At 45.1% G+C, this 15,336-nt stretch overlaps 1 protein-coding gene across 50 annotated transcripts in view; it reads left to right on the top strand.

Moving 5' to 3' along the window:
• SCRIB (scribble planar cell polarity protein) overlaps positions 1–15,336 on the top strand; it is a 114,898-nt gene that overhangs the window by 37,935 nt on the left and 61,627 nt on the right. For all 50 annotated transcript variants that reach the window (XM_052787993.1, XM_052787982.1, XM_052787998.1 and 47 more), the window contains 4 exons: positions 10,733–10,822; positions 11,409–11,486; positions 13,579–13,893; positions 14,384–14,464. In XM_052787993.1, the coding sequence (XP_052643953.1) occupies positions 10,733–10,822; positions 11,409–11,486; positions 13,579–13,893; positions 14,384–14,464 (564 nt within the window). The remainder of the gene's footprint in view (positions 1–10,732; positions 10,823–11,408; positions 11,487–13,578; positions 13,894–14,383; positions 14,465–15,336) is intronic.

Genomic DNA, 15,336 nt, shown 5'->3' on the forward strand with positions numbered 1-15,336 from the left:
GCCCCTGGCACACGTATGGTGTTCTATGCCAAAGTTTAAAGTCCCATGTCTTGCTGCCTTAGCTCATCCTCTGACTACGATTAACTTCCTGAATTTGTTTCCAAGTTTTCAGTAGGCTTGCCTGATTCTGTAGGTCAGTGGGCTTTTCTGCAGGCAGTGTTTCCAAGGAACGGTTGGAAGCAGAGTGCTACTGCCACTGGCAAGAGGCAGAAACTGTTGTCAGTACTAATGGCTTGCGTGAAGGTTTCTTCCCTCAGGACAGTACAATGGTACCAGTGCTGGCCTAGTTGTGTCTGTGAACTTGGCTCTTTGCTACTCCTTCAGATGTAAAATGGAGGCTTTTCTTACTTGGTTTTGGAGTAAGACTTTCTGGGAGGGAGGTGACGAATACTTTCCACTTCGAGCGAAACCTGTTAGTGTGTCCTGAAGATTTCTCCATCTTAGCTCTAGATCACTGAAAAACATATTAATATTTCTTGCATTTCTCTCTTGCATAGCTCTTCTGTCACTCAGAGGCAAAACTGAGTATAGCCAGGTGCTTCCTGATCCCTCATTTGGGAAATCGCTGCTCTTGGTCGTCTTTCCAGCTGTTAGACATCATGTTCCATTTGCAGAGTTTTCTTGCTCCTCGAGGTGCAGTGGCCCAGGAAACCTCAGTCTTGTAGTCTTGTCTTGGGAAACAGTCTGCCTGCCTCTTCCTCAGCTCCTGCCCGTGCTCCACCTGCATCTGATGGAAGTGCCCAGAACTTCTCCGTGATGGCTGGAGAGGGTAGCTGGTTAGAGGCCCCAGGTTTGCTCTGGTGTCCCTGCAGTGCAGTCTCCTTTGTGCAGGTCTGTTCCCTCACTGTAAAGAGCAACGTGGTAGTGCAGCTCCCAAGGACAAGCATACTAGAGATCCACCAGATGGGTGGTGATAGCTGAAGTCGCCTCAGAGAAGACCAGCTTTGGGAAGCAGTTGATTGTCCTACAGCTCTGGGGGAATGCTCAGCTCAGTGGATGGTTGCTGACCTCTCCAGTCAGTGATACTCTGTCATTTTAGTGGAATCATGCCGGGCACCTACCAGGACTGCAGCTCGTGTGGAAGATTCAGTCTCCAGAAACATCAGTGACAACAAACTGTGGGATTCAGGCTGAGAGTGCTGTAAGTGAGAGCTGAACTTGGGCACTGCGCAGTTGGGACCCCTCACTCACATAGAGAGGGGTGCCCTTGCCATCTTTTCTAGCATGTCGGCTGTGAAAAGCACATGCCTCTCAGTGAATAGGTGGAGGACAACAGGAGAAATATTCAGTGCCTTAAAGACTACTTAGCCTCTGAGTAGAGAATTAGCTTGGGAAGTGACTGATCCCAGAAATGGCATCTACCTGCTGTTTCCAGGGATGATTTCATGTCCTTGAGAAGAGCCTATTATAGCTAAACCAGTGGCTGATGAAACTGAGCAAGACCATTGCAGAGTGGAGAGCCTGGTGCCCCTTGAGCAACACAGTTTAAGTTCATAATGCTGCTGTTGCATTCCTTGTATAATTTTATACAGCTCTTAGAGAGAAGACTACTGATTGTGTGTTCTTTAAGCCTAAACCATAATCCTGAGACAAAGAGTAACCTTGCCAGAGTAGAGCTGGAGACATCTGCCTAACTTCTGTCAGCAGCCCAGCATCAGGGTGTAGGTGCTATGTATGCAGCTGGTACTTCTAGAGCTCCTTTAGTTGTTAGTGCCAATGGGACTCTACTACAGTGAGAGAAATAATTCTGTTAAAGCACATGATATCTGATAGTGGATATCTGGATTCCACTGCTGACTCTGTTCCCAATGTTTTAGTCTCCATCTGCACTGCAGAAATGGCTGTATCTGGATTGTAGGGAGGCTTTTGGAGGATAAAAGAAGCGTATCAAGCTGCTATTTGAAGGCATGAGGTTGCACCTGAAGTCTGTTTGTTTTCAGATAATTTTTGAAGAAATAGTCCAGAAAAAGCTGCTATGCAGGTTGAAGATAAGTGGAAAGAGGGTCCCAAAATCTGTTTAAGTGACTGATGCTTCTTTGCAATAATGGCTGATGTCATCCTTCTGTGTTTGCCCAGGCTTAACCCATCTTATGCAGAGCACCTGAAAATATAGGAGTCATGAAGGGCTCTGCACTGGCAAAACTTGTGCTGACTGAGGAGCTTTACAGGTTTTTTTTTCTCCCATGATGCTCTCTCCCAGCTGCACAAGGCTACCTAGAAAGTATATGCCACTAATTTCCCTCCCTAGGAAAAAGATAGGCTGATGTTAGATGTTCAAAACACCTTGACTTCCTTGCTGGAGGGTGGAAAAGATCCTGTCAGGTGCTTCTGCTTAGGTGTCATATCCTGTCGCTCTGGAGTCAGAAGCGAGTCAAGTCTTCTCCTTAAAGGAGTCTTGTCCTGTGGAAATTGCTCAGAAGTATTACTGTTTGTGTTTGAATGCAGGCCTCATGCTTGGGTCCACAGTCATTGTTTGGTAGAGGCAGATGGTGACAGCACAGCTTGGTCCTGAAGCATCCAGTGTTAAGGGGGGGTTCAACTTTGAAAAGGTTGGCCCGCTTAGTGCATAGCATCGGGGTGCCCTGCCGTCATGAGCAGTCCTGTTCATCTCGGGGGTGCTGCTGCAATGCTCCCTTTACACTTGAACCTCTGTGCCTTGGTCTGTTTTTATTGTTTACTGGGTAAACAATACCCAGTTTGGCATACTCATCGGGATATTGTCAGAATTCTTATGTAGCAAATTGGTTTCCCTGCAATGTGACCTGTAAATTTTAAACCCTGAAAAGATTAATAAACCTCTCTTGTATAATGCAAGAAAGATCACGTCACTTGTGTTTGCTCAGCTGGCTTGACTGGAATACACGTTCTGACAGAGCAGAGTCCTCTTGAAGTTGTGAAAAGATACAAAGCTCTGCTTTCTCTCATTTTTTAAATGACTAAAGTTCCCATTGAGCAAGGAAAAATATGCCAGATTTTCTGCCTGAATTTGGCTTTTAATTTATTGCTAGAGGAAAGTTTTATGACCTTCTCCTACTGGGTCAAAGGGCCCTTGGTATTCTTTCTTATGCTGTGACCCTCCAACAGTTTGGAGGTAGGGATTGTAATCTTTTCTTGTAGATGTACAACTTCGCATTCAGGTCTATTAAGGCACAGTTTGAATACGATTCACCTGCGAAGTGACAGAGATGACTTGTGTGATTGCTGCTTTCATCATAATACATCACTCTGTGTCAACTGCAAATTTTATCTGATCTGGAGCTTTCTTAAGGACCAAGTAGCAAACTGTGGAATGATTTCTCACACAAATGCAGAACTATCTGCAGAGTTTCCTTTTCCTGCTCTAAGAGTATGGCACAATTATCTGATTTGCTTTCTCAAATAGAAAGAACAGAAAGCAATAGAGGAGTGTTTTTAACAGAGAGAGAGAAGATACCAGTTTTAAACAAAACACTGCGAATCTGATTTTTGGTTTTGAAATAGGAAAACGCAGTGTATGTAACAGATATGGGTCTTGCTGCTTAGGACAAGGATTATACAAAAAATTTAGGCATTAAAATAACCCCTGTAGAAATGAATGGGGCTTAAGCATTTGCATGCCTCTAAAAACTGGTCCCTATTTGCAAGCTCAGTAGTATTTTCTGGCTGTGTCAATAGAGGAGAAAGGTAACTCCTGGAACAGTTTCGAGACCTTGTGATGGAAGACAATCACCAGCTTGGATCCAGGCACTGAAATGAGGCAAGATTGGGATAGGTTGCCATTTCTGAAAGATAACGCTTTAGCCAAAAAAGCACTGTGCTCAATTCAGGAGCAAGAACCTAAATTTACAACGAAGATAACATAGATTATTTGGAAGAAATCATGACGTCAAGTCTCCTGCCACCACTAGCAACCAGATACTATACTGTATTTCCTAAGTCAGTCAAACTTTTTATTAAATATAGGTTGTTTCCTCCTGTTACTCAACATGTGTGCACACACAGTCAGGTTCCTCCTACTGGGAGAAACCAAAAACTTCCCCAGATTTCTACTTCTTGAATGATTAGAAAACTTACTTTCAAGCTGAACTTGCATTTGTTAATTGTTTTTGTTATATTTTATCTTGAAAAATCTCTTTCCTGCTGCCTGACCCTTTGCTTGTCCTTGGTATGTTCTTATGGACATCAGTAACAACTCCTTCTAGCCTTCATTTTGCTAGACTGAAGAAACCAAATTCTTATAGTGTTCTCTTTGTAAGATAGATTTCCATTCCTTGTCTTTCTCACTGCCTTTTCATTCACCTGTTCTACTTGAATTCAGGTTTGTTGACTGTGGGTAACATGACAGAATTTATTCAGACTTTAGTTCACTGAATTCCAGAGTTCTTCTTCCACTTCAAATGTGGTAGTTTCTGTTCATGTATGGGAATTCTCTTTATTTACCTAGCTTTTGTCCCTGCATTCAACATCAAGGTCCTCAGTGAGTTTTGTCCTCCAGACTGTTGGTGTACTTAAAGATGTCTCTGCTTGTATGTTTTAAAATGAGTGATGCCAGGTTTAGTGCAAGGACTTTCCATTTATCTCACTGTCACCTTGGACAAATGCTCTCCTACTGTGCTGTCTGCCCTTAGCAGCACAGATTTTAGAAGAGAGTCCTTTCAGTCTTTTAATAGTATATTACATGATGGGCTGAAATGGACCTTTAGAACAGTAAGAAATTATTGGGCTGAGAAGAGTTTCTAAGTGAAATTTTGTAGTCAGAATGATGCAGGATGAATGACTATACCAGTGATTTTACCACACAAAAAGAAACAATAGGATAAAAGCTCTGTACTGCTGAAGAGAGGAAGAAACATACCATGTTTCAGTGCACTCATTGCAGCTGAATCCACAGGACTTCCATGTCTAGGTTTTTGTCCTGTTTCCAGTTCTGGGAATGGTTCAAGGCTCAGTAGCTTTGTCCAATTCTCATTTTGTTTCTCTTCATCTAAGAAGTTGAACGTTTTCATTTCCAGAGAGACTCTGTCCTGTTGCATTCCATAGTTTAGCCAGCCCAGTTCCTTTCAGGATCCCCTCTTTTGCTGTTGGCATTTCCATGCCTGTGGCAAACCTGGGCACCCATCATGATGAGGAGGAAGTACTACCTTCTTAAATCCCTATTTCTGGAATTCATTAATGAAAGAACTAATCATTGAATCATAAAACAGCCCAGGTTGGAAGGGACCTCGAAAGATCCAACTTTTTGTGGGAAAGAGAGCCCAGATGAAATTATCTAGCACCCTGACCGATTGCATCTTGAAAACCTCCACTGATGGGGACTCTACCATGTCCCTGGGGAGTTTGTTCCAGTGAATGATTGTTCTCACTGTAAACGTTTTTTTTCTTATATCAAGATGAAATTGTATCTCTATATAGACACACATGTATAGATACAAATTATCATATATATCTCATGATATATGATTCATAGGTGTAGGATAGCTAGTATTCATATCTATATATATTCATATCAAGACTAATCACATCTGTATGAACCTAGTTTTTTATGTATGGTTCAAAAGTCATCATATTTAATATTTTAAAAAATGAATCCTATGCATCCTTTCTTCATCTTCGCTTAATGAAATGCTGTTCACTGTCTTGGAATCTCTTTGGGGAAGGAGTACACCAGCATTTAGCATAGCAAGTCGCCTGTCCTGTCTGCTTTTAATGTTGCTGTCAGTCACTGGGGCTTGCAAACTTCTCTTATTTGGCACTCTCTCTGGTTAGTACTAAACTGGCTGGAGAGATGTTTAGTAAGAAGGCCGTAAAGTTCTTGACTCCTCTTGATCTGTACCCTACCGTCTCTGCCTTGCAAGTATCCATTCCCCTGGTAACTAAAAAACCATCTGCATGGAGAAAGAAATAACATCAGAGCCAGAAAATCTTCAGCTCATACCCAGCAGGCTGCTCCTCTGCCAGGGCAGGATCTTGCCGTCATGTTCCTTTTTCCATCGTTTGTTTTTAATTTAGTTCTCAACAGCTCATGCAGTAATCTCCCACCTTCCATTTGGTCATTGATATTTTCAGCCTATCCCCTTGTCCTCACGAGTTATTGCTTACTGAAGCCAGACAGATTTAGCTCTTCTAATCTTTCCTGGTGAGTCAGTGCCTCTGGCTCCTGAACTCCTGTGTCTCTCACATTTACGTGCTCTTTTTACCTCTCTTTTGTTAAGGTCTTCCTGGAAAAAGGAGAGACAGAGTTGAATGTGTAAAGATGTCTCTAATGGTGGGTGTAAGGGGCTTTCTTTGGGGATTAGGAAGCACAGACCTTAGTGAGACATGGTGATGCTTTCACTGCTATTTTCCCAGGTGCTTGCAATCTGTAGGTCAGGATTTCTGGACCGTTCATACTGTTGTACTAGACACAGTGGAGCTGCTGTCTATGAAATTGTCTGATCTCTCCAATGCCTTTTATTTGTTTTAGTTCCACAGTATTCAGTGGTAATAAATTGTGTAATTTACTTGTGCTTTATATTAAAAAGCACTTTTTTAAGCCTGCTGTTGGAATTTCATTGGGTATCCCCAATTTGTTTGTTGTTACAAACATGGAATAATTATTTCCTGTAAAGATATTAATGGCATGAAAAGATAAAAAGATGTCTATCCCTGCCCTTCCTGTATTTGAAGGCTCCTAGCCTCCCCTCATAGGGAACTGTTAATGTTTTTACTGTCAGTGATTTGGAATAAGATCAGCCCTGACGCAGGTCTTGGCAGAACCCTGCTTCCTGGTTCTTCACCGATAAGTAGTATTTGACCTCTGCTAGTTCTTAGCTTTTATAATATAGACCTAAAACCAGCATCATATGATGTCAGTAAGAATGTCTTGTGATAACAAGTTTCGTGTTTTACGAAAGTCTGCTTATTAAATCTTTACTATTACTTTATCAGCCAAGTTTGGAGTCTTGTCAAAGAATGAGAGAGAGAGGTGTTTGTTTTTTGAGAGACCTAATTTTCATAAAATTCAGCTGTTTGGCATGAGTGCTATTTCTGTGTGCCTGGTAAGAGGCATGCGTGTTCTTCAGTTACTTTTCTGGAATTGGTGCTGGGAGGAGGAGCTGGTAGTTACAGGCATCATCATGTGTAATGTTAGTCTAACAGGACAATGTAAATGCTATTTCAGGGTATCAAGATTCCAGAATTTTATAAATGCTCTGTAAGCATATCAGAGATCTCAGCCAGTTGTTAGAACTCTTGGGTACAAGTTATCCAGTCCTTTTGACTTTTAAAATGGTTATTCCTTATTGATGATACTAAATGGATTCTTCAGCTGCAGTTGGAGTGAAGTGATTCATCACCTTCATGTGATGCATGTACATCATCAAGCTTCTGTCCAAATACAAATCAGAAGTATTTATCGCATGTTTGCGTTTTCTGTGACGTTGACAATCCAGTCTCATTTGAAGTTTCAAGTGATGTAGATGCAGGGATTAGACACTATTTGCCTTCAGATGTATAACAAGTTATAAAAAAATGCCTGTGCATGCAGGAACTTGCTGCCTTCTGGAAATAAAGCCCTTAAATCCCCACTCCCCTGAGTATGTCTGGCGGAACAACTTGGTCTTTCAGCAGGTTCTGAAGTACAACAGCTCCATGCTTTGGCAGTTGAATCCTGTGAATGTCTAGTTTGCTACCTCTGTGTCTGCTGTGCCCCTACCAAGAGCAGGTTGCAAAAATCCTCAGCTAGCCATTGGAAGGCACAGCATTGAATACTGTTTCAAGTCCATTGGGCAATACTCAGCCAGATATCCCTAGCTGCAACTGAAAAGTAAGCCTGTCCATGTATGCAACATTTCTTGTTTCTCCAAATGGTATATGTTTACTCACCGCAAGTCAGAAAATCTCACAGGATCAAATGAATCTGTTAAAAGATAGCTATATTAAAAATGTATGAAAAAATAGGTTGAGATGGAATCAGTCCTTGTTTGAGAGTGTTCCCCAGAGACTTAGAGGCAGAAACACAAATGGGACTGAGGGGGATAGAGGAGAGGGGAGGGAGGTATAACTGCTTCCTTGGCTTGTGCTTTGGTGCCATCGATGATAAATGGGTTTCCCCCTAGTCTCCAGTGGGAGTTCAGGGAGATGACAAGTTTAGGCTGAAGTAGCAGCTTTTTCAATTTTCCCCACTTTTCTCCCTCCCCAGTAGCACTTTTCTGTGGAGGGCATGGATGTTTGTCTGTCTGGGAGGAATTAGGAAGAAACTCTGGATATGTTGCCCACTTGATGAAGGTTTGCCCTTTCTGCAAAGGAGGGAGCCAGAATCAGTTGAGCAGCATGTTTCTAGGTGGGGAATATCACAGATCAGTTGTTAGGTCTGAGATGAGCTATTGCTGGGCAGTGGGTGGATCCCTGCTTCTAGGGGAAAAAAATGCAAGAAGAGGAAAATACCCAGGAAAGTCACTAGCAAGAGCGATTGCAGGTGTGGAAGCTGTGCTGTTGCTGCTGTTAGGGCAGCTGTTTGCTGTGCTTCCAGACTATCAGTCTAGACATCATGGAAGTTAAGGCAGGTCTGAAGCAGCCTTAGGACAAGTACGCTTTTGGGAAGAAATAACTTACTGGTTTAGTGTGAAAAGCAGTGTCTGAGCTGTAATGTGAAATATTGAATATGAAACTGAAAGGCCATTATAGGCTACTGGATCCAGTTCCTTCTTTCTCAGGTTCATATTCATGTCAATTATTCTTTTCACAGACTTCACACAAACTTTCTTACCACACTGTTTTTATGGGACTACTAATTTGCTTTGGGAGTTTGAAATCTTCTTTCCAGCCTAAATGTATTTCTGTCCAGTTCAAGCCCATTTGCTGTTGTTCCAGCAGTGTCTTTAAGTTGAATTAGGTCTGGTTCCTCCTTGGTGTTTTGGTTTTTCAGTGTATGTTGATAGACATAAGGTTCTTAACCCTCAGTCCAGTTGACTTTTCTGGCAGATTTCCCCATATTTTCAGTCTGGTTTCTATGAATTTGTGAAATACATGGGTTTCGTTGTTTATCTTTCAGTTAGTTTACACAATGAACTTACTGTGCAACTGAAAGTGACTTTCTGTAACCAGTGACGTTGTACATTCCTCGTTCATTGTCAAAAATAGCAATCCGGTCCTATTGAATCAGACACTGAACAAAACCATCAGCTATCTTACTTGGAAATACCTGGATCCTTTCTAGTTCTTGTCTGGAGACCTAGTTTCCATTGCCTTTAGAAGTTTTTGTGCTGAATATAGATATAAGTCTTTAGAGCATTACTAAAATCCAGTGAAGCTGGAAGAAAAAAAAGTGGTATTTGTAGTTGGATCCTAACAGACTTCTTCACGCAAGAAGCATTAGACTAATTATAACTGGTTTTAAAGTGTGCTATCAATGACATGCAATGCTATCTCATCAATACCACATTTCTCTGTCTCACCTGAATAATCCTTGTCTTTCAATACTTGGATTTTACTCAGTCTCTAGGTCTTGCACCAGAGACGATGTACTTATGGTCTGTCTAGAATCAGGGATTTCCTTGTGAAGTTGCCAGCAGCTTTTGCTGTGCTGTTGTCTGGGCACCAAAGGAAATGGCAAGGAACCTCATTTTAGTTCTGCATTTCCTGTGGTGGTGTTTTGGTTTTGTTTTAAACTTAGCAGAATGTAAAGCCCCATAGGCTGTTGCTTCTGTCATTGTAGAAAGTGAAGGGAGGGGTTAAGGAAAGTGAGTCTCCTGCTTCTCTTGCTGCCCACACTGTGGCCCAACCTAGGCCAAGCGGACCTGATGTTGAAGCTAGACACCTCTGCAGCAGCCGCTCTCTGTTCGGGACTTTGTTTCCAGATAAGTGACATCTGGAGGACAGCAAATTTGGTTCTCTCCAGGAGTCTATGTACATTTCTGTCACTTAACCTCTCCAGCTCCTTGGTCCTTGGCCCTGACAGATCCCTGAGAGAGTCCTATCTATCCCATTCCTTTCCCTATATCCTACCACATGCTCCCTGTCTTCCTTCTCATGACTGGGGCAACATGAACAGTTTATGCTGGTGTCCTGAATATAAGCAATTTCAGTTCAAGTTTGACCAAGTTTTGCTATTGGAAGTGGGCATAATTTCATATGTAGAGGTGGGAGATAGGAAGGAGAGATGAGGCTTCTGGATTGCACAACTACAGTCCTGAGCCTGCCTGTGCAGAGGGGAGAAGAGGAAGGAGCCAGCTGGACAAAGCAGATGGCTTTTCTGGAATCATGCATTGATTTCCATCAACAGAGCAAAGTCAAGTATCTGTCCAGAGTATTCTGGAAGAGGTGCCATTCTTGTTAGTGCACACTATGTTGGGCTGACCCTTAGTCTCCCACTAGTTGTATGGAATTACACCCCAAAGGGAGCCACGTGGTAGAGCTGGGCTGTGATGTGAACACTACCCCTGCTTCTTTATCCAGTTCCATCCCACTGCTGCTCAGTTTACTTTGTGGTGGACATCTCGTTTTGATGTGCTCATTACAGGCAAACTGACTCTTGGTCTTGAGATATGGTTCAGGACTCAACTGTGAAAAATGATTTGTTTGTTTAAATATATTGTGACTTTGGTGCCTTTGAGGCACGGATACCGCAGCTTACACAAATACGTGAGCAGATGCATGCAGATAAAGTTTATACTCTTGTGCTTATTCTTTAAGTTGTTGTCCCTTTCTCTTCAAGATGCTTTGGGCATTCTCCCGGTCTGCACTGACCTGTAACCTGTGTCCATTCTACTTCCAGTTGACACTGACTATCGTGCGGCAGACGGGGGGGCTGGGCATCAGCATCGCAGGGGGCAAGGGCTCCACCCCCTATAAGGGTGATGACGAGGTAAGACCCTGGACTGTATAATTATTGAAGCACCCACTTTCAGGGACTAGTTCTCCGTAGGTGGAGGTTGGATGTCCATATGTATCGGCTTTGTGGCTGGGCTGGGCTTAGCTTTCAGAGCAAGGTGGGAGCAGCCCTCGGCCCACCGCGAAGCAGGAGGCTGGCGGGGGCTGAGCAGGCTCTTGCCTCTGGAGCACTTGTTGTACCTTCCTGCTACTGACCGCAGAGAGCAGCAATGAGAACGGCTGTTCCTTTCCCATCTGTGTCCTGATGTACAGGACTTGCAAGGCAAAGAGTATGGGGTTGTCTTCCACACCTGTGGTGGCATCAGCTGCCACGTTCTTGTCCCACTGGAAAATGATTAGTGTCATTCCTTTTCCCCCTTGTCACTTGCAATGGTATTTCATTCCCCTTTCTACCAACTCCTGAATGGGGTGATGTGGCTGTCCTGTCCCCACATCCAGGGTACGGGCCTGGCGAGGGATTTCCCCTTTCCCTTAAGTTGAACAGGGTGGAGTGGTCTCTCTATACTTTAGGGGGTTGAGGAATGGGCTCCACCTCTTCTAACAAGTAGTTTTGTTTCCAGGGCATCTTTATTTCCCGTGTGTCAGAAGAGGGTCCTGCAGCTCGTGCAGGGGTTCGTGTTGGGGACAAGCTTCTGGAGGTAAGAACCTAAATACTGTGAAGAAGTAAATGCTTCTAATGAGAGTGGAGGGAGAAGTATGGTTTGGTATTTATTTGCATTGTGCTAGTTTGTTGGCCAAATTAAGCATCAGGAGCTATGCAAGAGCAAAGCAAAATTCCCCTAACTCAAAGAGTTAGTTGTTTAATTAACATTACTGCTAATCTTCTGCTGCTTTATAAGGACAGAAATTGCTCCTGCATTCACTCTCCCCCAACTCTGAAGTGTAAACCAGGTGGGAAGAAGTACTCAGCAGTGTGTGCCCACGTCCCCAACAGGCTGACCAGCTGGCCTCTACACAGCTGCTTTCCCGTGTGGGACAAAAGCAGACCTTGTAGGATAACTTCTTAACCAGGGAGCCAGCCATATGCCATACTTGCCTGTCTTCAAATTATTTAAAAACATTATTAATCATAAAGGATTGAGATGCACTTGAGGGAAGGATTGATGCATTAGGGGGGGAATAGTTGTCACTATAGTGCTGGACAGAGATCAGAGGAATAAGTGCTCTGTATCTGGGGCACTGGCCTGTGTTTTTGCCATCTGGTGTGGTGTCTCTAGGTATCTTATGCACTCCTACTCACTGCCGCCTACATATTAGCAGTAGAGGCCTGGGCATTTGCCTGAGTAGATAGATGTTCCAGTCTTTCCCACCACTTACATGGCAATGACCATGGTAGAAGTCAAAGTGCTATGTGGTTCTGTAATAAGAAGTTTTTATATTGCTTCATGAGAAAAGCTTGATTCTGGAATTTCAGAAGTTACCATGTTCACTTCTGCAGTTATCATAGGTTTGTCTTGATAATTCCATGAAGTTCAAGTCCAAAAAGAAATAAGTGCTTCATGTAGCCTGGTCTCTTGTATGTTTTAGGGCCTTAAGTGCCACCAAGCATACTTGTGCTGCGTGCATCATACTGCATTTTGCTGCAGAATGACTTCCAAAAGGGAGTCAGATCCTGAAGATTTTGAGATGAATGATTATTCCCTTTCCCAACAGTTAAATTCATGGCACCCTACCATTTCATTTAAAGTAGATCCCTCTTCAGTTACAGCTTTGGGAAAAGACTATTTTTTTGCACTTCTGATTGACTTCTCATGATTCCCATTCATCTATGCCTCCTGCAAAAGTGGATGTACCCTCACAATATAACTCAGAGATTTGTCATACTCTTTCTAAAAGACTGTTACATGGCTGAGGCACATCAGACTTGGGTTCTGTTCTCATTGGCTATGAATTGTAAGGAATACCTCTTTATGCCTAGACTAGGGATACAGAGCGTTGCTCAATAATGAATGCTGTGATGGGAAGAAAGCCTAAATGCCATGAACTGGAGGAAATAGATTTGAACATCTAGTTTTCAGGCTGAGTGCCAGACAATCTTTCCTGTAAGTGTGTGTTAATATGAAGTGAGGTAGCTGCTATGAAAAGAAGATTCTTCAGCTTCACAGGCCCCTGCTTTACATTTCCTCAGTCTTGTGATGTGGTAGGACTTTTTTTTTTCTGAAATCAGGGAAGCAAGAGTGTCAGGAATCAGGTTGCTTCCCCGAGAGCTGCAGAACCTGCAAGTACTTTACTAGTTTTGAATGGAGGGGAAGGAAATGGGTGTTTCAGGGTATGAGGAAGTAGATGTCCTTCTTAAAGGTGAACAAGAAGTTGTGTCCACCTGAGTTGTACTGAGATTTGTTGGGGGAGATAGTTCTGTGTGAGTGGTTATCTGTCTGGGAGTTTGTTGCCTGTGGGGATGATACAGGTGATATGGAGGTTGGAGCTCCCTGTGGGGGGAGAGTTCCTCTGAAAGGGCCTTTACTGTGCTTGGCAAGGGCTGCCCTGGTCTCAGACAGGCGGCACGTGTTGTGGGAGCCTCCTGTGCTGCTGTGCGAGTGCAGAGAAACTCCCTTGTGGGCAGCAGGTGAGGTCTGGGTACCCCTGCAGGAACAAGGTGTCGACCCAGCTCTGCAAGGGATGAGCTGTGCTTCTGCTGGGCAGCAGTTGCTAAGGCTGGAGTTGTCTGTGCAGCTGTTGGAAGAACTCCCCACGGAGGTAAGGGTTGTGCCTGGCTCTGTCTGTCCCCAGGTGAACGGTGTGTCCCTGCACTGTGCTGAGCATCACGTGGCGGTGGAAGCTCTGCGTGGATCAGGAAGCTCCGTCTCCATGACAGTTCTGCGGGAGCGGATGGTGGAGCCGGAGAACGCCATCACCGTCACACCGCTGCGCCCTGAGGATGATTACAGCCCTCGTGAGAGGCGAGGTGGTCTACGCTTCCCAGAGCGACCCGAGGGGGCACCTCCCACAGAGAGATATTCCACCTGCCTCATGCGCAATGAGAAGGGCCTGGGCTTCAGCATTGCTGGTGGCAAAGGCTCCACACCCTACCGGGCTGGTGACACGGTCAGTAATGATTCCCTGGGAAGGAAGGTGCTTGATTCCCGAGTCTTGGCACTACTTGTGGGGGCAGCGCGGGGTCTTCCTCACCCATGGGCACGCAGCAGGGCAGCATGGCCCTGAGCTGGTGGGCCAGGTGGGCTCTGAGAGCCAGAATCTACTCTTAAGTCAGGGAAGGAGAGAAGTTTATAAGGAGGTGGGGCTGGGGCTTACAGTCCCTGTCAGTGACATTTAATCTTGCTGCTGTCCTCTTGACATGTATTCTGGGCTCTCGGCCACATGGAGGCTTTGCAGCAGCTGGAGGTTTTGCTAGTGACTCTAGAAGCAGAAGAGGGTTTGTGTGGAGTGAGGAACAAGTGGGAAGTGCCAGGGCAGGGGAGGGGTCTGCGAAGGGTAAAGGGCTGAGACCAGGCCTGGTGTCCAGGAACGATTTCGGAAAGCCAAGCCCTGGCGAGGGGAAGCACAGGCTGCTCTGACCCTTCTGACTGTGTTTCAGGGGATCTTTATCTCACGGATTGCAGAGGGTGGTGCAGCCCATCGGGACGGGATCCTGCATGTAGGAGATCGGGTCATCTCGGTGAGTGTGGGCGTGCAGGAAGGGGTCTGACTCAGCTCCCTGCCCTTCCTCATACAGGGACTGTTTTTCTGTCACTGAGGCTGGATTTTGGGGGTCCTTTTATCAGCTCCTGAGCCTTCTGGGAGAGCATTTAGTCTTGGTGGTTCTACCCCTGCCTCTGACTGGTGGTGGGTGCAGTTAATGCCTCCCCTTTCCCCAAGCGTTGCGTGTGAGCGCTTCCCCACAGGAACAGCATGTGGCAGTCCAGGCTGTACTGGAGAGAGATGATACAACGGCACTGCCCTAGCCTGGTGTCCCTCCAGAGCCTTGTAGCACAGCCTCGGAGGGCTCTGCCGCAGCATGGCATGTGGGGAGGGAAGCCCTTTGGGGCACAGCTGACCGGCTCCCCGCAGAGAGCGGGGTGGCAGGGATCAGTGTGTGCTGAAGCGGAGGGAGGCTACCTGAGGGTGGTGTGGAGCGGGGCAGGGTGTACTGCAGTGCTTCCCCCTGCTTTCATTTGAAACTCCAGCCCCAGTTTCCCTTCCTATTTGTGCCAGTAGTATGGATCTCACTGCTGCCTCTAACCTCAAGTCTCTCTGCCTAATGTGTCACTTGCTTCCCCTCCTGTGGGGAGAGTCTGCTGAGTCTCCTGACCCTCTTCCTAAGCTCGCATGCTGCCTCCGAGTGAAAGCTCCTGCATCCTGGTGCTGGTGGTGGGTTTCTGATCCAGCTGTTGTGGTAAGAGCACGTGTTACCACAGAGCTGGTGTGAGTAAACACTGATACAGCCTTGTCAGTGCTGGCTTCTGTCTGCTCTATCCCTAGGCTGGGGGCTGTGTTGTATTTGCTCTGGCACAAAATTTTAGTGGAGCTCTGGCCCAGGTCTGACATTCG

The sequence above is a fragment of the Harpia harpyja genome, chromosome 5 (assembly GCF_026419915.1).
Source record: "Harpia harpyja isolate bHarHar1 chromosome 5, bHarHar1 primary haplotype, whole genome shotgun sequence".
Lineage (NCBI taxonomy): Eukaryota > Metazoa > Chordata > Aves > Accipitriformes > Accipitridae > Harpia > Harpia harpyja.